Raw genomic sequence first — 26,233 nt, 5'->3', positions numbered from 1 at the left:
ACAAAAAAGCCATTTTGTTTTTATTTTTTAAAAAAAATCAACATCCTACTGATTATGAGGTTGAGGGGCAGGAAACTAAATTCTGACTACTGAAAGAATTCCAAAACTCATTAAAAAAAAAAAAAAAAAGAACTCTAAAGGAAACTCACTATGATACTGGCACTGTGGCAAAATAGTATAAACTCCAGTACCATGTCATCAAAATAGTATTGGCATTTGGATCATACAAAATGTATTTGCATTACTGTGTCCAAGAAAAAAAAATAGCATTACTTATAGTGCAGGCAAAAAAAATCAACTACAAAAAAATAGGTAACATCACAGTAAATATCTTACATAGTAGTGCTAATTCCAGGTCTTGGTGACTAAACACAAAATAAAAGAAACCTGGAATAAAAGTGCTTTATAGATTTGTTTACAACAGAGCCTTTGAACAGCAGGACTGGAGCTGCTGTTTTGTTTTGACAAGACAGCAGCTCTGTAAGGTACTGAGCCTTACTATCAGGTACACACAAGGCTCTCCGTGCTCCTAGTTTCTAAGTTCAAATACATGAGCCTCCTTTTCTATCTCCAATACAAACTCTAACTCACCTTAAAAGAATTCACCCAAAATCCTTGAACCACAAGAGATATACTGTTAAATGCTTAATATCCATAGTAGCAAAAGATATTTTAATCAGTGAAATGGTGATTTACTAAATATGGAGATGACAGTGTGGATACTTTGGTCTTTCTTAGAAAGGGGATCAAAATACCCATGGGAGGAGATACAGAGACAATGTTTGGAGCAAAAAAACTGAAGGAAAGGCCATCTAGTGACTGTACCACCTGGGACAGTATAACTGTATATTCCATATATCCAGAAGTGGATGCTCAGAGCCATCCATTGGACTGAGCACAGCATCTCCAATGGAGGAACTAGAGAAAGGATCCAAGGAGCTGAAGGGGTTTGCAGCCTCATGGGAGGAAGAACAATATGAACCAACCAGTACCCCCAGAGCTCCCAGGGAATAAACCAACAACCAAAGTGTACACATGGAGAGACATATGGCTCTAGCTGCATATGTAGCAGAGGATGGACTTGTCAGACATCAGTGAGAGGAGAGGCCCCTGGCCTTGTGTAGGCTTGATGCCCAAGTGTAGGGGAATGCCCGGACAGGGAAACAGGAGTGGGTAAGTTAGTGAGCGGGGTGAGGGGGCATGGGATAGGGGATTTTCAGAGGGGAAATGAGGAAAGGGGATAAAATTTGAAATGTAAATAAAGAAAATATCTAATCAAAGTAGATTAAAAATTAAACGTGTGGATGAGACCAAGCCTAAGCTTGACAATGGAAAGGGAAGGCAATTTAAAAGGAAGGAGAAAAACAGAGACCAGGAAGATACAGAGGAGGAGAAAGAGAACACAGCCCCATTCTGAGAGGCAAGTACGAGCAAGCGCCTCATGCACTATGTCTACTGTGAAGGAAGACCTCATGTAAACTTGTGAAGAGCTAAAATGACCCTAGAACTTTGGGTTCAGAGAATGCTACATTTCCAGACCTAAACACTTCTAGATGCCTCTTGTTTCTGAGACTGGTGTTTGGTGTGCTGGGAACAGAACCCAAGGCTTTGTGGCTGCAAGTACTCTGCTACAACCCCCAACCCCACACAAGCATCTCCACAGCTGTAGAGAAAATCACGGAAGCCATTAGCCTCAGTTCCCACGGGATCCCCAGCTCCTCCTAGCCAGCACTCAGTCTACAGACACCAGCTCATCTATTCAGGATTCAATCACCCAAAAAGAGCTTCTATTGAGTCTCTGGGTCCTTTTCTCTCTAGTATGACACTTGGTACTATATGGAATAACTTCACTGTCCTAAGGAAGACGTTAAAACATTGAAAATTCAGTGGTTGTATGCGTGATTAACAGTTAAACTTTCACAGAGTCAGGAGCACAAAGGACTGTAAATAACAGGAAGATGTGGCCTCACCCTGGCATTTGCCCAAGTTTTGCTGTATCTTGGCTCTGATGTTCCTGCACAAACATCTTTCTTCCTCTAATAGTCTCTTTCGGGTTACTTTTGCATCCAAGTACTGCCCTTCTGCATGAAACAATTCACAGAATTCATGCTCACTAGTTCTCTCTAGCACTGCCTAGTAGTTGAGACTCCATCCTTTGCCTGAGAGAGTTCAAAGACTCATTAAAATTATGCTAAACTACTATAAGAGTCAGGATAGATTATAATGAATTCTGGACTATTTTCTTAAAGAGTTTTAGAACTTTATTTGTAAGCATTTTCTTGCTATTCAGATAGTTTACATATAAATTTACTAACTGAACAGAACTCTTGACTATGGATAAGTAACAAAATATCCCGTATAGCAAAATTTCATTTCAAAGAATTAAAAAAAACACTGCAACATAATGACATCAAAATTACTATAGTATAATTAATTTTTACTATTGCTAAAAGATGAAAGATAACTGATGGCTTCTTTGAGAAAAATATAAATATACACTAACAATTTTCTTACCAAAATAAAACCATGTATAAACAGACAAATACAATTTAGGGATAAGTTTGTTTTTGGTTTTAACACAGGTTAACTAGAAATAAACACAGGTATACTACCAAGAATAATACATTCACAACCACTTAAAATTAGCAGGGGTTAAAAAGCCACAAACTTCTGCCAGGTTTCCTTTCCCCTGTATTTGAATCTTGACAGTGAATCTGGAGAATTAGCAGTGACAGGAAATGACACACACACACAAAAACCACACTTCAAGCAAACTGCTTGTCATCACGAGGACCTGATCTGACAAACAGGTTTAATCCACTTGCTCAAAGGTCCTGCTGTCCATGTGAAGGATGACTGGATTCCTCTGCTTCGGGAGGCTGGCTGCCAGCGTTCGCAGAAGAAGTAGGGTGCTCCTGTACGTGCGTCACTTTACTTGAAGGTCTTGCAGGAGGAAGCTCATAGTTTGTCTCTTCTTCCACGGGTGACAAGGTTGCGGGCAATTCATTTGACATCAGAACTTGCAGAGAGTCTGTCCCATCCTCAATGTCCATCTGAATCCCCAGAGCTTTCAGAATGTCACATTTGCACATGGGGCATGTGCCGTGGGCTAGAATCCAGGGGTCAATGCAATTCTTGTGGAAAAAATGTTTGCAAGTGAGAATACGAACTATTTCATTAGGCTTATAGGCTTCAAAGCAGATGACGCAGCTGTCAGCATTTGGATTGACTTCTTCATCCCCTTCTTTCAATACTCGAACTTGAAGCTGCCCAAAAGCTTTCTTGAGCTCTCTTGTTAATCGCTTCCATCTCCTGTTCTCAATTCTTGCCACCCAAAGTCTCCGAATGTGATAAAAGGTGAAATATGCTAACGTGGCGGTGGTGACGATCATAAAGGAGACAAAATAGTGATTCAACCAAATGACATGTTTTCTTCCCACCTCCACCATGACTGTAACATGAACTCCCTTCCGAATTAAATGCAAAATCTCCATACCTTTGATGTTACCAATCATAACTACAACGATGTCTTCAAATGCCTGGTGAGACATAGGGAAAACCTGGTTGCCAGTACCTGGGAAATTATAGATGATCACTCCTCTGGCTCCGTGCTCAGATGCCACCTTAATTTTCTGTGTGAAGGCACAACCTCCCCGTTCAATGAGTGCGATCCAGGGCTCTTTGTTCCGTGGCAGGATAAAAGTGGTATTGGGATCACAAGCATTTTGAATTTTTCCCTCTGGTGGCACAACAACTCCTGCTACTCTCTTCAAAACAGAGCTTCTTCCGAAGACCCCGGTCTCCCCCAGCTCTGACAGCATGCGGTTCCCCACGTGAAATGATATGTTCATGTACGCAGTCCAAACTGCACTGGCCGTACAACAGTTCTGACTGACGAGCCAGATAAAACTGAATCTCAGAAGCCAGTAAGATGGAGCTTGGTTTTGCCAAGTATCGGTCTGAAAAGGATTCATCGCTGTACTTGACGAATGACTTGAAGAGCCAACCCAACTAACCGGCACAGCTGCCACATCTGTTGACAATCAATTCAGAACGAGGAAGGAGAAAATATCTTCTGGGTGAAAATAAGATACGCTGTCTTCCAGCATGTTTCAGCAAGAGCTTTCTAGAGATGTCTTGAGTTTCAGATGTTTTATTAGAGAGAAAAGCTTTAGATAGTAAAGAAATTCCTGTCTCACTGCTGTAGCTTTAGGTACTGCTTACTGCTGCGGGAGGCCATTGTGACGTAAAAGACCAAGCAGCCAATTAGCTCAGAGCATGCTGTAGATGCTCTGGCTTGAATGTTTCCAGAGTGGTTATGGGTAGTTTGAGAATGCTTGTTAAAAAAAAAAAAAGTAAGTCATGGAGCCACATAAAACGGTTACAGGTAGCACATCCAGTTAAAAGTGAAAGCAAACATTTCTGCAATTGACTTTTTAAAAACCTCAGAATAAATGAATGGACCGTGTGGAACTTTTACATTTTCTAGGAAGTAAACACTTCTGACTTTCAGTTCAAGATATATAAAGAATCATAAATTAGGAATGCGACCAAACGAACTCTAAAAGCAGTAAGATCTGTAACACTAATTTTTCATATTTGAAGGTACAGATAAAGAATATAGGATTTTGGAAACATTTATTGGTTCTGACTTGGTTTTGATTTTTCAAAGCAGTGGTTCTCAACATGTGGGTCATGAGCCCATTGGCAAATATCTATGTCCAAAACTATATTATGATTCATAACAGTAACAAACTTACACTTATTAAGTTGCAATTAAAGTAATTTTATGGTTGGGGGTCACCACAACATGAGGAACTGCATCAAAGGGTTGCAGTGTTAGGTTGAGAACCACTGGGAAAGTACAGAATTCTGTTCCATCTAGTTTTATCTCATACTTCTGCTGTCCAACATCACATACGGAGGAGAGGAACACATATAAAGGACACAGATCTTTTTCAAATGTAACTTGATTTAAACAAAATAAATAAATTAAAATTAAAAAAAAAATCTTAAAGCCAGGCAGTGGTGGCACATGCCTTTAATACCAGCACTTGGGATGCAGAGGCAGGCAGATTTCTGAGTTCCAGGGTAGCCTGGTCTATAGAGTGAGTTCCAGGACAGCCAGGGCTATACAGAGAAACCCTGTCTTGGAAAAAAACTAACTAACTAACTAACTAACTAACTAAATAAACCAAAGCAAATCCAATAAGATTAAAAAGTTAACCAATGACAGTAACAATGGTTACAGGTCATAAAGAGATGATACTAACAACATTTTTTTTTTTAAAACCAAACTTAACAAATTGGGATATACTCAGAAATTGGCAGAATTCTCATATTGGTTCCCTGAACTGTAGAGTGGGTGGCATTATGGTTGGAAAGGCTAAATGGAAGCCTTTAGAGTTGCCTCTGCCAAAGAAAATAGTGAATCAAAACCAGTATGTATTCCTGGAGGAATTGCAGAAATTACTGCCACTTAGTAATCCTATAGACCCTGCCACTTCTGCCCACATTTGTACTACAAAGGTCGATGGCTTTAAGCAACTTTGGAACTAATGAACTAACCCACTTGGGCAGTAACAAATGTTGGTGTATACTTTCTCAGTAGGTATCACAATGTTTCTCTACTAACTAGAAAGTAAAGCTAAGCACTTGTACCTTGAACATAAACATTTGTGTCTACATACAGGGTTCAAAACCAAGCCATTTAAAACGGGACTCACCAGAACTAAGAAAACAGGTACTTTTTTTTTTTTTTTCCAAATTTATGAAGCAGAAACTTCAAGCAGGAATGAAGAGAGTCCTTCAGGCACAACAAAAATTGGCATATAAAGTGCCCAAAGCAATTTAAGTTCTTGGCATCCTTCCTGTTTATTTGCCAGAACTAGGTAGTAAGACCTATTACTGAAGACCGCACACACCTTGGATTCATGATAGAGAAATCAATGTGAAACTTAGGCAGACTCTGCGTCCTTGCAGCTGGCTTTCTCAGTACTGAAAGGTCCTATGCAGGCTGCTGGGAGAGAGGGGACATCAATGATCTTATCCAGTTGTGAATCCCATGATCTTCAAAACCAGTCTGCCAGGAAAGATATATGTGCAATAGTAGCACAGCCGTTGAGCAGCAACAGCTATGATTGGATTTGACACCCCTCCATTGGAGGTAATCTGTGTCTGGTACTGTGACCCCGGTGAAAAACTCACATCTGAGAAGGGAACTGAATATAACACTGCTGTTTTAAAAAATTGGCTATGGGTAAACTGTCATTTAAATATTGTTTATATCCATAGCTATCTACTGCTCTATTCTCAATCAGACAAGGTTCTCTTTTTAGGGAATGGTGGTAAATGCAGTTTCCTGGCTACACAGTGTTGAAACTAAGTGTCCATCCTCAAATAAGAATTTATGACAGTCCTGTTAAGGCTCAGAAAACAATGTAGAAGAGAGGGTGGAAAAAATATAAAATTCAAGCCAGGGAGAAGAACTGCAAAATACTACCTCCTAGGCAAGCCATGCCATTGAAATTATAGATGTAGGCATTAGGTCTGCACAAGAATGGTCACATCAGCAGTAAGACAGAGTTGGAGGGGAGATCCTACTCCCCACTGCAGAACTATTTCTTACTGATGAAGGGGAACTGTTGGCTTCAGTTGTAGACACACTGATGAATGCACCAGCACCCAGAGGGTGGTTCTTATCTAACAGTCACCCAATTAGCCCTGGTTATAATACATATGTCATAACCCAAAAGGATTGGTAATGATGAGAGGTGGAGATTTACAGAAGGCAAAGGATACAGGTGTTGGAGGAAGATTAATCAATACACTATATATGTGTGCAAAATTGTCAAATTTAAAAAATGGATCAATTAAAAATGTTCGAAAGGAGTGGCATAAAATGGAAAGAATGTTAGTGTGGAACTTTCAGTCCGCAATGGTTGCCTTCTCTTATAGAAGCAATGACTGACTATTTTTACACAAGTCCATGGAGAAAGTGGAAGAGATAGTGTGTCAACTCCTGCAGAATCAGCACATGCCATCTACACCGAATAGCAAAGGCTGAGACTTTTCACACAAATCACAAACTCTTGTCTTTCATCTTTTCAGTAATACACAGGTGTTTATCCACCCACCAGAAAGGAAGATGAGAGAAAAGAGTTATACATATTATTCGGGTGGAAACCCAACAAAATGTTTAGCTCTGCCCTGTTGTCAAAGGCCCTAGTGATGCACTCTACCCTTTGAGAAGAGACACAAACAGCAGGCCCTAGAGGACACTTCTAAGAAAACTGTACCCAGGGCGGGTTCAATAGGCCAGGACTTAAAGACCCCATGGCAAACAGGTGACCTTTTCCAACACTGCTCTAAATGAGGCCTGAAACACTTTAAAACTTTTATAACATATGCTATCTGCTAAAGGAATTAGAACAAAGTACCCATTCAATGTACAGCTTTGGAAATCAGATTTTCTGGGTATTAATAAAATTAATTAACCATGACAATATAAATCAGATTCTGATTCCATAGTGGAGTTTATTAAACAGAGATGTCAAATGTTAGGAATAAAAACAAAAAAACAAAACAAACAAACAAACAAAAAAAAAAACCCTAGATGACATGTAAAACCAAAGCCCCCAGATAAATATGTTAAAAAGAAAACTATAATAGCCCAGAAATTGACACCAGATCAGAACCTTACTGAGTAAGCTGATGGGTGAGATGAGGATTGTTTTTACCATGTACCAACTTCCTTATACAGAGAAAGAAAGCAATGTCTAACAATTAAAATGATTAAAAAGACAACAGCTCCCGGGCATGATATGTAGCTTTATTTTCAAAGCACACCAACTTCATCTTCACTGGCAGGATAGAGGAACTAAGGGTCGTGTTTTCTTTGGATGTACAGCACAGTGAGCAAATTCGACTAATTTTAATCTGTGGAAAGATCTCTGGCCTTCTTAAGGTTTCAGGATGTCACACTTGCACATGGGGCATGTCCTATGTGCTAAAAGCCAGGGATCGATGCAAGTCTTGTGGAAGAAATGTTTGCAAGTTAAAATACGTATTACATCTTGGGCTTTGTACATGTCGAAACAAACAACGCAGCTGTCTTCATTCGGGTCTAACTCCTTATCCCCCTCCTGGAGCACTCGAAGTTGCAGCTGGCCAATAGCTTTCTTCACATCGGCCTTTAGCTGTCTTTGCCTCCTGGTAGAAGAATTGGGCACCCGGGGTCTCCAGGCACAGTACAGGAAAAGGTAGGTGACGGTGGCTGTCAGGAAGGTAAATAGAGACATAACATAGCGGCTGAGCCACGGCACGTGCATTCTCCCCACTTCAATGATGATCGTCACATAGACACCTTGCTGGATCGAGTGCAAGAGCTCCATGCCCTTGAGGTTGCCAATCATCACTGCAACTATATTCTCTGTTCCCTGGTGAGACATGGGAAACACCTTGTTGCCTGTACCCGGATAGTTATAGATGATCACCCCGTTTGCTCCCTTCTCTGCTGCCAGGTTGATTTTATGAGTAAAAGTACAGCCTCCCCTTTCGATGAGGGCCAGCCAAGTGTCTGTCTGATCGGGCCTGCTGAAGTTGGTCAGCGGACTGCAAGCATTCTGATTCCATCCTTCAGGAAGTACCACGGCACCAGACACCCTTTCCAGAGGAGAGTGATTCCCAAACACTCCACTCTCTCCTAGCTCTGATATGATCCGGTTTCCCACCTGGAATGTAATATTCAGATGAGCAGTCCATATTGCTTTTCCTTTGGAGTCATGGAGGCTAAGCAGTAGGAAGACGCTAAGTCTCAACAGCCGAAATGAAACAGACCTATGAATTGAAGGAGTAGGTCCAAGTGGGTTCATTTCTCCATTAACCGATAGACATGAAACACAAAGTAACATCTGCTGTCAAAGGAGATAAAGGAGCTAGCTCGAGCTGTCAAAGCGCAGACGACTAATGCACATAGATCGAGAAGGTCTGCCAAGATGAAAGATATCTTGTTCATTCTACCATTTTTACTCCTGGTACTTTTTCTTTCTTATAATGAAAATTCAAGAGATGTTATTACTTCAATGTGATTTCAAGAAACTTATGACTTCCTAATGGGTAAATTGTGACATCAGAGGTAGTTAAGCCAATCCAGGGGTTTATATTAGTACAATGCATACTGAGATCCTATTGGTCAAAAGGCTACTAAGCAATAAGTCAAGAGATACACATTCATACATATGTGTCCATGTATTAACATGAGATTCCATGTCAATATTTCATATTATATATATGTAAATACATACATGCCACTTTGAACACACTCAAAATTAATGAATAAAAGTGGTAAACATTAAAAATAACACAAGGTGAATTTTGTTTTTATATACTGAAAAATACCTTAAACCTTTCACAAACTATTCATTTACATTAATACATGTTTCTGGACAGGTGTTTGCTCTCTTAATGCTTCTATACTACCGAGTTGACCCCTCCATGGGCAATAGGAATAAATCACACCAACTGTATTCTGGCATTAAATTCTGATGCCCAGCCTGAAGATTTAACATGAGGAATAAAGAAAACAGCATACTTCTTTTGGTATAGACTCACCCCACAAAGCAAATACATCTTTATTCATTGAGTCTGTTAGTACAATACCTACTATGTGCTAAGCAAATACTAAGTATGAAAACAGAAACTGTAAAAACGCCTACATGATCCTACTATTATACACTGAGAGTAGACTTGAAGCAATTAAAAGATATGAATGACTGCAAGAACTGTGAGCAGAAAATTTGAAGTATAGAGGAAAAGATAACATGGAATGTTATCTTAGAGGCTCAAGATAAACTTCTCTAAGAAACTGAGAGGCTGATACATGTAAAATGAACTCAAATTGCCAAAGCAAAGTAGTAAGCCTGAAGGTAAAGCAGAGAGTGAGTCGGGAAGTGGGAAAGGCGAAGAGCAATTGGTGTGCTTGGTGACTCACACGCTCCCTTGAGGACTTTGAATTACGGAACAGGACGTGAGAAGCATACTGCCAGTCTGGGGCCTTTCAAACTCTTGGTTTTACTTTGAAGACTTGCCTAAAATCTTTGCACAGATGGGCAATACTCATTCAAACATTTGTCCCCTAGGTAGAGGAGAGCTTCTGTGCAACTGGTGGGCTCCAAAGCTCAGGGGACATGGAAAGAAAGGACCTTGCTTGCTTATAAGGCTCATGCCCAGAATGAGCTTTGCTACTAAAACCGAAGGCATGTCAGGAGAGCATAAGTTTTTTGACAAAAGCATCCTTTGTACTTACTGGGACATAATTCTTCAGTTAATATTTGCTTGCTTGCTTGTAGGTGTCCTTCAGTTTGCATCTGAGCCATCTTCGTGGGTGGAGCTTTCTATGTTCAGAGCGTGAACTAGTGTTTGATTCTGTTAACCGTGAAGAAGTAAAAACTGGCCAAGAACTTTAATGTTACTCAGGGGTGACTTGTTGAACTGCTGATCGCTTTTGGTAGGTGACTTGGCTTTTATATTTTTCGGGGTTTGTTTGTTGTTTGTAGACAGATTATTCAGATGGACTCAAACTTGATGAGTAGTCAATGTCAACCTTGAACTCTTAATCCTCCTGCCTCGGTCTTTCAAGGGTGGCAAATATTGCCTTGTTCAAACACATCCAGAGTCTTTTGCTGATTTGGGAAGAGTGAAAAGTTTAAATAGCAAAGCACATAAGGCTCAAATCAAGAGTTTCCTTGTTTGGTCGAACGGAACGATGTTTAGAAACTTATAGTACTGAATTCTTCTTGGTATAACAAATTAGCTAAGGCCATGTTAGTTAAAACATTCCTTTGCTTCTGCCATAGTCCTAGCACAAAATGCTTCCCACATCTAACAGTGGCTCTGAAACAGATGTAATTTTGCCTTCCGAGGGCCTTCTATATTTAGAGACTCCTTAGTAAAAATTATCACACTATTGGGGGAATGTTACTGGCATATCATGGCTAAAAGCCAAAGATGCAACTACACACCATCAAATGCTGACAGAGGCCTCTTAGATACTTAACTCAAAATGTCACAAATGTTAGGAAACCCTGTGCTAATGGTAGTCTTAGGAGAGAAGCAGTTTCTCCAGAGATGCTCATCCCTGAGAAACAATAAATTCTAAGCTCTCGCCACACAGTAAGCTTTTGTAAGTATCAATATATCTGCTAAGTAAGATGCTCTCAGAATGTTCCTCCACTTCCACCATTTTCCCTAGCACAGAAACAGAACAGCTCTCTTTAAGCAAGCTTATTAGCCCACAAGGGATGGCTGTCAATTGCATCCATTTTATCAGAACTAGAGCAGAGAGTCTTCCTTCCTGGGGCCAGCATAGCTAAATGGGGCAGAAGGAAGGAATAGATAATTGATGCCACTGATAATTGAAGTCAGTATATGGACTTTGAGCACATGATGATTTCAAGTGCTTTATTCTATTGACCCTTGCAGATAGATTAAGGGAAACCGAACACACACTCCCTAGTCCAGTAGATCCAACTGTTCAAAGGTCTCTGTTGTTTACATCTTTCTATTTTGCCTCCTAAAGTATGTTGACTTTCCTCTTAAGTTGGTTCCCTTGATGAACTCCCAGGATGGTTACTGTTCTAATTATCCATAGGCACACAGCACCCTGAGGTGCAATGCAGCATTCTGACTCCCACATTACCCTTTAAGAAAGAGGGGAAAGATTTTTCCCCAGATACTTATCAACAGTCTCTTAATGTCTTTGGCTAGGACTCCTTTACAAATTCGGTTTTAGACCATCTATGAAATGAGCCTGATCTTTATGATCAACATAAGTAAATCCCAGTTTATCCTATGGAGAAACCCATTCCTTGCTGAGGGTATGAATGGTGGGAGGGTAAAGTTACCAGTTCTTTTTACTACCAATGGAGAAAACTAGGAAGTGGAAGGCAAGCACTCAGAGAGGTGGCAGCTACAGGATCTAAATTCCTGGGATACACTCAAAGGAATCCTTAAATTCCCACTATCCAGTACAAACACAAAGTGCATTCCATACAGAATACCACCATAAGACAGACTCAACACAATCCTGTTCCTTAGGAGGGCATGACTGTAAGAGAAATGGTGACAAAGATACTGAAAATGTGTGTGAATGTCTCTGTGTGTGTGTGTGTGTCTAATTTGTAGATGACTAGTTCTATAACACTCAGACTCTAGAGAAATGTTGATGGACATTATAACCAGCATTGAGTATTTAGGGATAAGAATCAGCTCATCTCCGCTCTTCCTGATTTTTGACATTAGTGGAACGAAATACTCATGCCTTCAGAAATACCATCTCTGAAAAGGAAAGCAGAACTCACATCCATACTACACTTGACCACATTTGTATTCCCACAGGGGAAACCAAAGAGACCATTTAAAGTAACCCACAAGTCACAGTGCACTGAATCAGGAGTCACAACAACCCCCTGGGAACCCATGAAGCATACTTGCTTGGCACATAAACTAAAGGAAGGGCAATGTTTCTGTTTGCTTGTTGTTTGATTTTGTTTGTTTTATGAAGAGAAAAACATTATAAAGGGTTTTAGGGGGTAACAGGGTGCTGATTGATTCAATGTGGCTGACTAAAGACAACAAAAGAATTTTCTGAAAACAAAACCCTCTCATTTTACAGTAAAATTTTACTTTATGTTACATTCAATTGCAAGTTTATAATTCTTGTCTATAGCAATGTAGTCTTTTTCTGGAAACTTATACTAAGTTAATCACAACACTCACATGTTCAATAGAACACACATGTGAGAATTAGAAGAGTACATTTTAAACATCCCAAACCACCCTCAATCTAAGAGTGTCTTCTAAATATTCTAAGCATAGACAACAATAAAATTTAAAAACTACACTTGAGCTTCTGGATTGTCTTTGTGTTCACACAGAGATCGGAGAGAGCACAAAGGCCAGGAGAAGCCCTGTTCCTTGAGATGGAACCCATACTTGACACTGCTTAAAGGACAAAGAACAAGATAGTTCTCTGGCCAGGGGGAAAACTTATAATAGATCTCCAATACTGGAACACTGTCCTGGCTCAAAAGGGTCTACTTGGGTGGGAGATTGCCACACTCACCCCATCCCATAGGATGAATACTTTCCATTGCTTCTATCTGGCTACATAGCTATTCCTTCAGATCCTTCTATACACCAAAAAAGTTATAATTAATTTTGCTCCATCCCCCCCTTCAATCCCCAGCCTAGGAAAAAGCAATCAAACTTATAGTGGCGTTCTTGTTTATTGGAAAGCCCAGATGTCTGTCCCTAGAGTTCCGAGGAATGACATAAGTCTCTGCACTGCCTACTCTTCTTTCTTCCCAGTCATCTTCATTTTCTACTATCAGTCCTTACATTTTCGTTTCTTCCACTAAATCAGTTGAGCGTTTCCTCTGCTCAACTGAAATTAATGAAATCAGAGGCAATGACTCTGAAGTAAAGGAAGGGTATGTCTTGTCAGGGAAAAGAAAAGGGAAGGGGAAATGATGTTACTATATTATAATCTCAAAAAGTAAAAGGAATAATTTTTACAAAGATGACCTGAGTCATGAATAGGCCTTAACAGAACCTGATGGCCCCTAGTCAAGACATAGACTCCTTAATAATAAGACATGCTCACTCTTGGAGAGGCACAATGTGCTGGGGTGACATGGGCAGTCTATAAGATTACCCATCTCATTTTAATTTGTAGGGTAGAGAATAATCATCTTTCTTCAGTTGTAACAAGATTCTAGCATCACATGTGTAGGCATAATGTTTTGTGAAGTGTAAGAATTATTCTTGTATTATTCAAACTCTGGCTTCTCTGCCCTCGTATCTTGTTGTAATTTGGACATGGCATTGGAATGTTTACTCTAAGTAGCTCCTATCTCAGGTTTATGCAAACACTGCTCTCCATTTATTCTGATTATCAATAAAATTTGATCAGCCAATGGTGAGGCAGAAGAGAGAATAGGGCAGGACTTTTGCCAGCCAGGGAAGGAGGAAGAGAGACAGGAAGAGGAGAATTAACCAGATTAGTTTAAAGAATAAGACTAGATCACTGACTACCCAGTTATTGTGTTATAGAGCTAATTAAATAAATCTTATAGTCCCAGTCTCATTTTTTTTGAAGCTAGCTAGAAATAGAAAAAAAATGCCACTTTAAAAAACCCTTTTACATGTACAGCATCACCAGTTGTGAATGTTGTTGAGTAAATTATGAATTAAACTGATAATCCTCTGCATTCTGCCTTATGATAGTCTTAATACAATACATTTTCCTAATTAGTGAGGTCTTCATAAGGGTGATCACTTCAGTAAGAGTACAAAATACTTAATGTGAATAATGTGACAATCTTTAATTCTGTAGATCTGATCCATAACATTGCTTTTCACAATGAATGAAAAGACAGATGAATATTTAGACTATGTCAAATTGCCATGTTATTCTAATGAGCATAAATCTAAGTTATATTTTTTTCTTCACTGTGAATTAGACTCAGATCTACAAAACTGTACCATTAAATTGGAAACATTTCCTTCTCATTCAACCTAGCAAGTAGAAGAGAGTATGGCAGTCAACTGGAGAAACATTATGACACTGGGAGAAGTAATCAGGGCAAATGTAACACTGTAGCTATTTTCATTAACGCGATAAGAATTATTGATTAATCTAAAGTAAACACAGGTTATTATTTCTCCTTGAAGCAAGATTAAAATCATCTTCATATAAACCATTTAGATTATATCTTTATTTTAGGGTGAAAAATAAGTAACATAAAAAAATTAAATATGCCCAATCCTTTGATTTATCAAGAGAACATCTCTGATGCTCTTGATAATCTGTTCTGTCCTTTTCTTGTTAAGATCTGGTGGTAAAGACCTAAAGGATGTGGATGCTATTCTGGAGGTGCAACACATCTAAAGTTTTCTAAAGCCTGAAGTGGATTCTAACCTTCCTAATCCATTAATCATCATTAGAGTTTTGTGCTACACCCACTCCTGTAGTGACAAGCGCGACAGTCCCCCAAAACCTGGGCACTGTCCCAAGGCGAAAAGTTCATGGAAACTTAATCTCCTGGAACTGTGGCATCCTGTATAAGGAATGCTCCAATGTCCTTGTTTTAGTGGTAAACGGATCTGTGTGCTTTCCCTTAATATTGCTTTATTACAAGTGCCTCTATTTGACATATAGCTAAGTTAGATTCTTCACCAGTCCTAGTCAGTCCTTGAGCGGACCCTGGGCATGGATAGCTAAGTCACTGCCCTACACAGGAATTTACCATTATCTAGGAAGAAGGAAGTTTGTGACCTAAAGAGGAACCAGAGTAGATACTTAGAACTATAGATAGCTGAGCTACACCCATATACAAGTATTTACAATGGCCTAGGGGGAGGTGGACTATACAATAGACTAGAGTAGGAACTGTGGCAAGTTTCTAATCATTTACCCTCGAAAACATTAAGCTAAGTCAGCAGCTTTTACAAACTTTGATTTCTCAGACCACCAATAAAAAACAAGAGACAACCATTTGACCACTGTTCCCTCGGCTAAAAATTACACTGACAACAGCTGTCCAGAAAGAGGCTTCTTTAGCATCAGAGGGATCGGTGGCATCTTCCTCAAATCCAAGAACAAACCCCTTCTACATATGTTTCTGTAATAGGTACTGTACATGTAAATACAAGCAAAGGTAACAAGAATTTATAATATACAGTAAGCCAATTTTATTGACTAAACTCCCACTTTAATTAGTTTTACACACATGTATCCATTCATATACATTCATTAGTCTGTATCAATTTTATCATAAAACATACAGAAATTGACCTATAGGCAAAGATACTTATATAGGCTAATATATCTGTATGTTGTCATAAGTCCCAAAGGGTCATTATCAGAAGTCTGCGTCACATTATGCATAGATATGCCTTGGTAACCTGGCAAAATCTCAAATACTGTAGTAACAGTAACACAGAAAACATTTCTATGAGTTATAAACGTCTCCAACTTAGAATGCTTCCTATCCAGAAATACAGTTATATCTCTCAACCTCCACACAATTTCCTTTGTACATCCATCCATATGCCTATATGTAATATAATATAATATGCATTATATTATATTGTATATTATTATGTTGTATTTATATGTAGAGTATATATTAAAATATGCATTCATTATAGAGAAAAATTTATTATATATACATATATACATATACATGTGTATATATACATATATATACACACACATACACATTTTTGTGTTTTGACATAGTGTCATGTGTAACTCACTGACTTTCAATGGGAAGCTGGCTTTGAACTCTTCCTGTGTTTACTTGCATAGTTCTTTGTGTTTTGTTTCTTAACAGATACTAACAAACAGTGTTTATCTTTTTACCCTCTTATAAAGGTTGTGCTTTTATCTCCAGTTGAAAGGTGTTACTATATTCCTTTGCGTTCATGTTTTGGGCCTAGTGTACTAGTCTATATAAAAGTACTTACTTGTTTTTTATATACTCATTGCAGTTCATGTAACTGGCATGATTTCCTATTCCTCTTTGTTATACAGTCCCAAAGCGAAGACCCTATTAAATGCCTGTACAATCGATTCTTTTATTCATTCATTCAAGCTGTTAATCAAGAATCAAACATACACCTAGGTCTAGCTTCTGGAAGGAGAACAGTGACTTAACAAAGTCAGAACGAGGACAATTCCTATCTTCATGATGTCTTCATGCACCCAGGAATTCAAAGATGAGGTGAAGATTGTTATCTCATTCAATAAGCTGGCATTCTGATGTGATAAATGCTAAGCAAGTTTTGAAGTGCCAGAAAAATACTCACTGGGTGGATTAAAAATAACACGAACATAGTTCACACAGATCTGGAGTCTGACAAACCAGAGATAACAGGAGTCTTAGAATCTAGAGGGAAATTCTTTTCTATCTCCCAAATGGTACCTACTTACTGCCTCCTCACGTGGTAGAAAAGGGGTGTAGAATGTACCCAGGGCTACTTTTTTCAGGGTGCATTTTCCATTCTCATGGCCTCTGCCCTTTATCCTAATCACCTCCAAATTGCATTCTTTTTGAAATTTGGATTTCATTATCTCAAAGGGGACATAAACTTTAATATTTAGTTTCAGAGAGATGAAAATGATCGCAGGCATATCTTATGAATGGACAAAACAGTCCACCTAGTTCATCTGATCACAGCCAATGGTTCCTTCATTCAGGTCTCATGGAGTTTTCAACGTTTGTATGTAAAGACAAATCTTTGTTTTATTTAACATTTCATCATTAATCCCTTAAGTTACAGTTTGCTTCCCAGACAGCATCTCATATAAGCCAGGCTGGCTTGGAACTCATGATCTTCTTGTCCCCATCATCCAAGTACTGGGATTACAGCCTTGTACCAGCACACATTCCACAGCTTTCCTGAGTCTTGCAAGAAACAGAAGGTGTCATATCGCATTCCTGCTGAAGACAGACAGACTCTTCCTGACTTGGTTTTTATTTTACTTTTAATCTACACTGGCTCTGCGATCTTTGCAGGTTTCCTAAAGATACTCGCCGTAGCTTTTATACACTTGTGCATCAGGTGAAATAACACTCTGAAAACTTGAGGACATTATGAGGAGTAAATGAGACAAAGCAGAACATTTCAAGCACACAGAACACTGGCTGGCTCATCCATTATGGCGTCTGCTCCCTAGCCCCAGTCCTAGCCATCACCATTATCCACATCCACCACCAGTACCACACCACCACAAGTGTGTGGACAGCAGTGCTACTTGACTGATTTACCAGATGATGAATCCAAAGTCTTTAAGGAGTTTTCTTATCTTACGGCTCTGAAGAAGTTGCTATGCTGACACAGATACCAGCTATCACTTGGACATATCCACTCTTGAGAACTAGACATCTGTTTACATGACATCCTTTAGTACTTACAGAGCTAATCTTTGCCAGTTAGAGACAATGCACTCTGAGCTTTGTAAAGGATGCATGAAAAGAGCTGGAACATGGTTATGATGAACGTACAGGCCAAGATCAAACAAAAGAAATTGTTTTTGCCTTCTTACACCCACAGACCTCCCATTAAACCCTAAGAAAGTATTAAAGCTTTGGTTAAATCTGTTGGCACAATATTCTTTCTTTTGTTGTTTTTTTTTTTTTTTTTGGTTTGGTTTGGTTTGGTTTTTCGAGACAAGGTTTCTCTGTATAGCCCTGGCTGTCCTGGAACTCATGTAGACCAGGCTGGCCTCGAACTCAGAAATCTGCCTGCCTCTGCCTCCCGAGTGCTGGGATTAAAGGCGTGTGCCACCACGCCCAGCTAGCACAATATTCTTGAGGATATTGACAAAGAGCATTTTTACCAACTGTTCCATTATGAATCCATGTAAAATTGCAAGAATGCCATTCCCGTCAGGAAAGATGTAGTTAAAGTACCGTGAAAAACCAAAAGATAAATGTATAATCCACATAAGGAAACTCCTTCTGAGTAGGCCTGAGAAGTGTGTTGCTGCCGTGGTCTATTTTACACAGAATGTTAAACTGACAGAGATGGAGCAGGCGCCATAACTCAATGATTGAGAGTAATCCAGCTCCTTGGCCCCTCCATTTGTCCCAGTGTGGTATGAATAACATATTTTGCTCTTCTTTGAACTGTTACTCAGATCTTTGTTCATGTTCTTTTGGAGTCACTTGGCTTTTCACACTGAGGTACAAAAATTCTGCACACATCTTATAGGCTTTGTAGCATCTTTGTAGTCTTTGGTTGACTCTATCTAGTTCAGTTCAAGCTTTAGATCAATGCATCGTTGATAGGTCTCCTTCCACAGATGGAGTTCATGGAGCTATAAGGAATCTATGTTCATAGGGTTTCTGAGCCTTATAAGTTTAAAAGCAACAAATTACAACAAAAACTTTTTGTATGAACTCAGCTGAAGACTTACTCCTCTGAATAAAGTCTAGAGTGCATAGTCCTGCCTTAAAAACAATGGCACACTTGGTTGAGCTAGGGAGAGGGATCCTTAGTGCCACAATGTTTGTTTAACCCTGGGTTAGATCCTAACATGAACAAAATCAAACTGAGCAGAAGCAAAGCAAAATAAAATAAAACAAAGCTGTTTAACTTACTGTCTTTCTCATTCAATCTTCTACCTGACATATGGCTCAAAGCCACCCATGCAATACAAAGCTAAAACCATACACACAAACAAAAACACAAGGAAAAAAATCCCCTACAAATTGTTCCAACTATTAAATGAACTGTGGACATTGTTCATAATGATAATTTTAAAAAATCTGTCTGCTTTTATTTAGACATGATTATAATTTCAAATCAGCCCTAACTTACTACTGTAGTAGAAATAGTTATCATATGTTTTATTCTCCAATGTTTTACTCCCAAGGACAATGGTTCTTTTATCTATTGTTTACTATGAACTGGAAAATATTTGTTAGTTAAATTTCTAGTAAACTCATTGAAAGGAGGGACTAAACTTAGTATTCATGTCCTATGTTCTCACCATAAAAAATAAGTATGTGAGGTTCAGGATACGCAAATTAAAATGGTTGAATCTTTCTACAAGGAAAGTATATGTCATAATAGTATATACTGAACATATATACTATAGTTTTTCAGTTAAGAGATACAGAAAACACGGGGAGGAAAGGGTTCATTTAGCTTACAAATACTGAGTCACCATTGAGGGAAGCCAAAGTAGGAACTCAAACTGGTTAGGAACCTGTAAGGAGGAAAACAGAGGTCATGAAGGGGTGCTGCTTGTGAGAATTTTTTCCATTCCTTATGGCCTGCCCACCCTGATTTCTAATAAAATCCAGGATCATTATCCTGGGGGTGTACCTCACACAATCAGCTGTGCTCTCTTCTGTCAGTTAGTAATTAAGAAAAAACCCTACAACCTCATGAAACTGAAAGTCTCTGAATGGCAAAGTACACAATCATTCACACAAAGGAGCAACCTACAGAATGGGAAAAGATTTCTACCTATTAAACATCAGAGAGAGGGCTAACATCCAAAATATATGCAGAGCTAAAAAACTCTAGATATTAAAAAAAGTCAAACAACAATTAAATATGGGGTACATATCTAAACTGAATTCTCAAAAGAGAAAACTCGAATGGCTGAGAAACATTTAAAGAAATAAACCCTTAGCCAGACTAACTAGAGAGCACAGAGACAGTATCCAAATTAACAAAATCAGAAATGAAAAGGGAGACATAACAACAGAAACTGGGGAAATTAAAAAATCATCAGATCATACTACAAAAGCCCTATACTCAACAAAATTGGAAAATTTGAATGAAATGGACAATTTTCTAGATAAATACGAGATGCCAAAGTTAAGTCAGGATCAGATAAACTAAACATTCCAAAAACCCCTAAAGAAATAGAACCAGTCATTAAAAGTCTCCCAACCAAAAACATCCCAGGACCAGATGGGTTTAGTGCAGAGTTCTATCAGACCTTCAAAGAAGACCTAATTCCAACTCTTCTCAAACTATTACACAAAATAGAAACAGAAGGATCACTCCCCAATTTGTTCTATGAAGCCACAGTTATGCTTATACCTAAACCCTACAAAGACCCAATAAAGAAAGAGAACTTCAGACCAATTTCCCTTATGAACATCAATGCAACAATACTCAGTAAAATTCTTGCAAACAGAATCTAAGAATACATCAAAATGATTATTCACCACAATAAAGTAGGCTTCATCCCAGGGATGCAGGGATGGTTCAATATACAGAAATCCATCAACATAATCCACTACATGAACAAACTCAAAGAAAAGAACCACATGATCATCTCAATAAATGCTGAAAATCATTTGACAAAATCCAACATCCCTTCATGTTAAAAGTCTTGGAAAGATCAGGAATTCAAGGCCCATACCTAAACATAGTAAAAACAATATATAGCAAACCAGTAGGCAACGTCAAACTAAACGGAGAGAAACTTGAAGCAATCCCACTCAAATCAGGGGTAGACAAGGCTGCTTACTTTCTCCCCACCTATTCAATATAGTACTTGAAGTTCTAGCTAGAACAATTAGACAACAAAAGGAGATCAAATAGATACAAATTGGAAAGGAAGAAGTCAAAATATTATTTGCAGATGGTATGATTGTATATTTGAGTGGCCCCAAAAATTCTACCAGAGAACTCCTAAAGCTGATAAACTTCAGCAAAGTGGCTGGATATAAAGTTAACTCAAACAAATCAGTAGCTTTTCTCTATTCAAAGGATAAACACACTGAAAACGAAATTAGAGAAATGACCCCCTTCACAATAGTCACAAATAATATAAAATACCTTGGTGTGACTCTAACCAAGCAAGTGAAAGATCTGTATGATAAGAACATTAAGTCTTTGAAGGAAGAAATCGAAGATCTCAGAAGATGGAAAGATCTCCCATGTTCATGGATTGGCAGGATTAATATAGTAAAAATGACCATCTTGCCCAAAGCAATCTACAGATTCAATGCAATCCCCATCAAAATTCCAACTCAATTCTTCATAGACTTAGAAACAGCAATTTGCAAATTCATTTAGAATAACAAAAAATCGAGAATACCAAAAACTGTTTTCAACAATAAAAAAACTTCTGGGGGAATCAAGCTATATTACAGAGCAATAGTGATTTAAAAAAATGCATGGCTTTAGAAAAAAGACAGGCAGGTAGATCAATAGAATAGAACTGAAGAGCCAGAAATGAACCCACACACATATGGTCATTTGTTATTTGACAAAGGAGTTAAAACCATCCAGTGAAAAACAGACAGCATTTTCAACAACTGATGCTGGTTCAACTGGAGGTCAGCATGTAGAATAATGCAAATTCACCCATTCTTATCTCCTTTTACAAAGCTCAAGTCCAACTGGATCAAAAACCCCCACATAAAATCAGATACACTGAAATTTATAGAGGAGAAAGTGGGGAAGGACCTCCAACACATAGGAAATTTCCTGAACAGAACACCAATGGCTTATGCTCTAAGATCAAGGACCGGGAATGAGAGTGGGTGGCTTGGGGAGCAGGGGGAGGTGGGAGGGGATAAGGGATTTTAGGGGGGAAACTAGAAAAGGGGGTAACATTTTAAATGTAAATAAAGAAAATATCTAATAAAGAATACTTTTTTAAAAGAATCAACAAATGCGACCTCACAAAATTGCAAAGCTTCTGTAAGCAAAGGACACTGACAATAGGGCAAAACTGCAACCAACAGACTGGGAAAAAAAACAGATCTTTACCAATCCTACATCAGATAGAGGGCTAATATCCAATATATACAAAGAGCTCAAGAAGTTAGACTCCAGAGAAACAAATAAACCTATTAAAAAGTGTAGTACAGAGTTAAACAAAGAATTCTCAACTGAGGAATACTGAATGTCTGAAAATCACCTAAAGAAATAGTCAACATCCTTAAGTCATCAGGGAAATGCAAATCAAAACAACCCTGAGTTCCACCTCACACCAGTCAGAATGGCTAAGATCAAAAATTCAGGTGATAGTAGATGCTATCAGTAGATGCTAGTAGATAGTAGCAAGGATGTGGAGAAAGAGGAACACTCCTCCATTGCTGGTGGGACTGCAAGCTGGTACAACCACTCTGGATATCAGTTTGACGGTTCCTCAGAAAATTGGACACAGTACTACCTGAGGACCCAGCTGTACCACTCCTAGGCATATACCCAAAAGATTCTCCAATATATAACAAGGACACATGCTCCACTATGTTCATAGCAGCCTTATTTATAATAGCCAGAAGCTGGAAAGAACCCTGATGTCCTTCAGCAGAGGAATGAATACAGAAAATATGGTACATTTACACAATGGAGTATTTATGAGCTATTAAAAACAATGAATTCACAAAATTCTTAGGCAAATGGGTGGCACTAGAAAGTATCATCCTGAGTGAGGTAACCCAGTCACAAAGAACACACATGGTATGCACTCACTGAAACATGGATATTAGCCTGGAAGCTCAGAATACCCAAGATATAGTTCACAGACCACACGAAGCTCAAGAAGAAGGAAAACCAAAGTGTGGATGTTGTGGTCCTTCTTAGAAAGGGGAACAAAATATTCACAAGAGCAAATACAGAGACAACGTGTGGAGCAGAGACTGCCCCACCTGGAGATCCATCCTACGTACAGTCACCAAACCAAGACACTATTGTGGATGCCAAGAAGTGCTTACTGAAAGGAGCCTACTATAGATAGCTGTCTTCTGAGAGGTTCTGCCAGATCCTGACAAATACAGAGGTGGATGCTCCCAACCAACCACTGGGCTGAGCACAGGATCCCCTATGGAGGAGTTGGAGAAAGGACTGAAGGAGCTGAAAGTGTTTGCAATCCCATAGGAAGAACAACAATATTAACCAAACAGACCCATCCCCCACCCCCCGCAGAGCTCCCAGAGACTAAGCCACCAACCAAGAAGTATACATGGAGAGACCCATGGCTACAGCTGTACATGTAGCAGAGAATGGCCTTGTCCAGCATCAATGAGAGGAGAGAACTTGGTCCTGTGAAGGCTAGATGGATGCCCCAGTACAGGGGAACTCAAAGGCAGGGAGTCAGGCGTGGGTGGGTGGGTATGGGAACACCCTCATAGAAGCACGGAGAGGGAGGATGGGATAGGGGGTTTTCCTGGGGAGGTCTAAGAAAGGGGATAACATAAGTGTAAATAAAGAAAATATCCAATAAAAAACAAATTAAAAAAATGTTCCACATTCTCTAGTCATCAAGGAAATGCACATCAAAACTACTTGCTCTGTGCTCCAGTATAGGGGAATGCCAGGGCCAGGAAGCAGGAGTGGGTGGGTTGGGGAGCAGGGTGGGAGGGGATAGGAGTTTTTTGGAGGGGAAACCTGGAAAGGTGAAAACATTTAAAATATAAATAAAGAAAATATCTAATAAAAAATAAATAAAAGAAAGAAGTTACCTAATATACTTGTCAGAATTGTTAAGATCAATCTAACAAATGACAACTCAGGACAATCTTCAGTTTCATATGTACACACACACACATACCACACACACACACACACACATACATACACACACACACCACACACACACACATACACACACACACATACCACACACACACACACACACACGCACACACACACGCACATACACACACACAAACACACACAAACACACACACACACACACCACACACACACACACACACATACCACACACACACACATACACACACACACACACACACATACACACACATACCACACACACACCACACACACACACACACACATACCACACACACACACACATACACACACACACACACACACACACACACACACACACACACACACATACCACAGCAAAAACAACAAAGCAAGCAAACCGATAATCAGGATAGCTAAAACAATCCTTAATAAAAGAACTTTTGAAGCTATCACAATCCCCACTTTCAAGTTGTACTACAGAGCTATTAGTAATAAAAACTAATGTTGGCACAAGACAGACATGAACAATGGGAGTGAATTGATGATACAGGCATAAATCCACATACCTTTTAATTTATTTTATAAAGATGCACATACCTGGTTTTTTTAAAAATGAAATACACACCTTTAACAAATGGTACTGGTCAAACTGGATTTCTGCATGTAAAAGAAGGCAAATACGCGCATACTGATCACCTTGCACCAATGTCAATGGCAAATGCATCAAAAATTTTAACACACAACTAGATATAATGAACCTGATAGGAAAAAAAAAAAAAAAAGCAGAGAACAGACATGAATTCGTTGTCACAGAAAAAGACTTCTCAACAGAATACCATTAGCAAAAGTACTAAGATCAACAATTAGGGACCTCATGAAACTGCAAAGTGTCTGCACAGCCAGGGTCACAATCATTTGTACAAGGTAGCAATCTACAGAGTGGGGAAAGATGTTACCAAGTATACACTCAATGGAGGACAAATCCCAAAATGCATAAAGAAGAAACAAAATAAGACAAAACAAAATACTAGATATCAAGGAAACAAATAACCCAATTTTCAAATGGTTTACAGAACTAAACAGAGAATTCTCAAGGAAACTTAAATGACTGGGAAATACTTAAAGAAAATGTTCAACAGCCTTAGTCATCAGGGAAATACAAAGCAAAGCTATTGTGAGATTTCATCTTACACCTGTGGGGATGGCTAATATCAATAAAGCATGTGACAGCTCATGCTGGCGAGCATGTGAAGCAAGGAGGTCATTCTGCCACAGCTGATGGAGATACAAACCTGTACAAGCCATGGAAATCAGTGTGTACTTCCTCAGGAAAAGGGGAAATCAAACTACCTCAAGATCCAGCTATGCACTCTTAAGACATACACCCCAAGGTCAGTTCAACCTTACACAGAGATACTTGCTAACCCACATTTATGGCTATTCACAGTATCCAGAAATTGGGGAAAACCCAGATGTCCCTCAACAGATGAATGGATAAAAGAAAATGTGGTACATTTACAAAATGGAGTATTTCTCAGGCATTAAATAAGCCTCCCATGAGCATGGATTGGCAGTATTAACAGTAAAAATGGTCATCTTACTAAAAGTAACCTACAGATGCATGCACAGGGCTGACAGCAGTCTATGCTGGATGGGGTCCTACAGCTGAAAGAAGTGGATACAGTCACCCTTCCCTCACCCAGCAACAAAATCCAAGTGATATGGAAATGAAAATGTACTTTCCTCCTAGGCAGGGGTTTAGAGACAAGGTTTCTCTGTGCAGCCCTTTCTCCCCTGGAATTTTACTCTGTAGACCAGGCTGGCCTTAAATTTACAGAGATCTTCCTATCTTTTTCTTGTGCTACCACCACAAAGCTTAATTTTATATTATCTTTTATCTATATGTTTTTCTTTTTCTCTTTTTAAGCAATAGGTCCTTTGTGTCTATATTATGACTTCCAGTTTTAGTGTTTTGTGGCATTCATGAGTGTGGGCATGAGGGAGTCTCTTGTTTCTTGTACCTTTCCTTAGGCTCTTTTCCTTCTACTTGTTTGTTTTGTCCTATTCTTAAGTCTTACTTTTTGTTATAACATATTATATATTATATGTGTTATATTTATTAAATTACTTCCCCATAGAAGCATATTTGCTTTCTAATGTGAGACAGAAAAGGAGAACCAGATAGTGG

The 26,233-nt window shown here is 39.0% G+C and overlaps 3 protein-coding genes across 12 annotated transcripts in view; all 3 read right to left on the bottom strand.

Moving 5' to 3' along the window:
- Cadps2 (calcium dependent secretion activator 2) overlaps positions 1-26,233 on the bottom strand; it is a 558,168-nt gene that overhangs the window by 383,600 nt on the left and 148,335 nt on the right. The gene's annotated exons all lie outside the window — the stretch shown is intronic.
- Positions 2,650-4,216, bottom strand: Rnf133 (ring finger protein 133). The gene has a single exon (XM_021164382.3). It carries the CDS (start codon positions 3,972-3,974, stop codon positions 2,826-2,828), a length of 1,149 nt encoding a protein of 382 aa, XP_021020041.1. The 5' UTR covers positions 3,975-4,216; the 3' UTR covers positions 2,650-2,825.
- Rnf148 (ring finger protein 148) lies at positions 7,816-9,086 on the bottom strand. Its single transcript, XM_021164383.2, has one exon. It carries the CDS (start codon positions 8,910-8,912, stop codon positions 7,962-7,964), a length of 951 nt encoding a protein of 316 aa, XP_021020042.1. The 5' UTR covers positions 8,913-9,086; the 3' UTR covers positions 7,816-7,961.

Source organism: Mus caroli, unplaced genomic scaffold, assembly GCF_978045245.1.
Source record: "Mus caroli unplaced genomic scaffold, Mus_caroli_1 scaffold_7, whole genome shotgun sequence".
NCBI lineage: Eukaryota > Metazoa > Chordata > Mammalia > Rodentia > Muridae > Mus > Mus caroli.
Note: the sequence above shows the minus strand (reverse complement) of the source record. Positions and strands in the feature narration are given on the sequence as shown.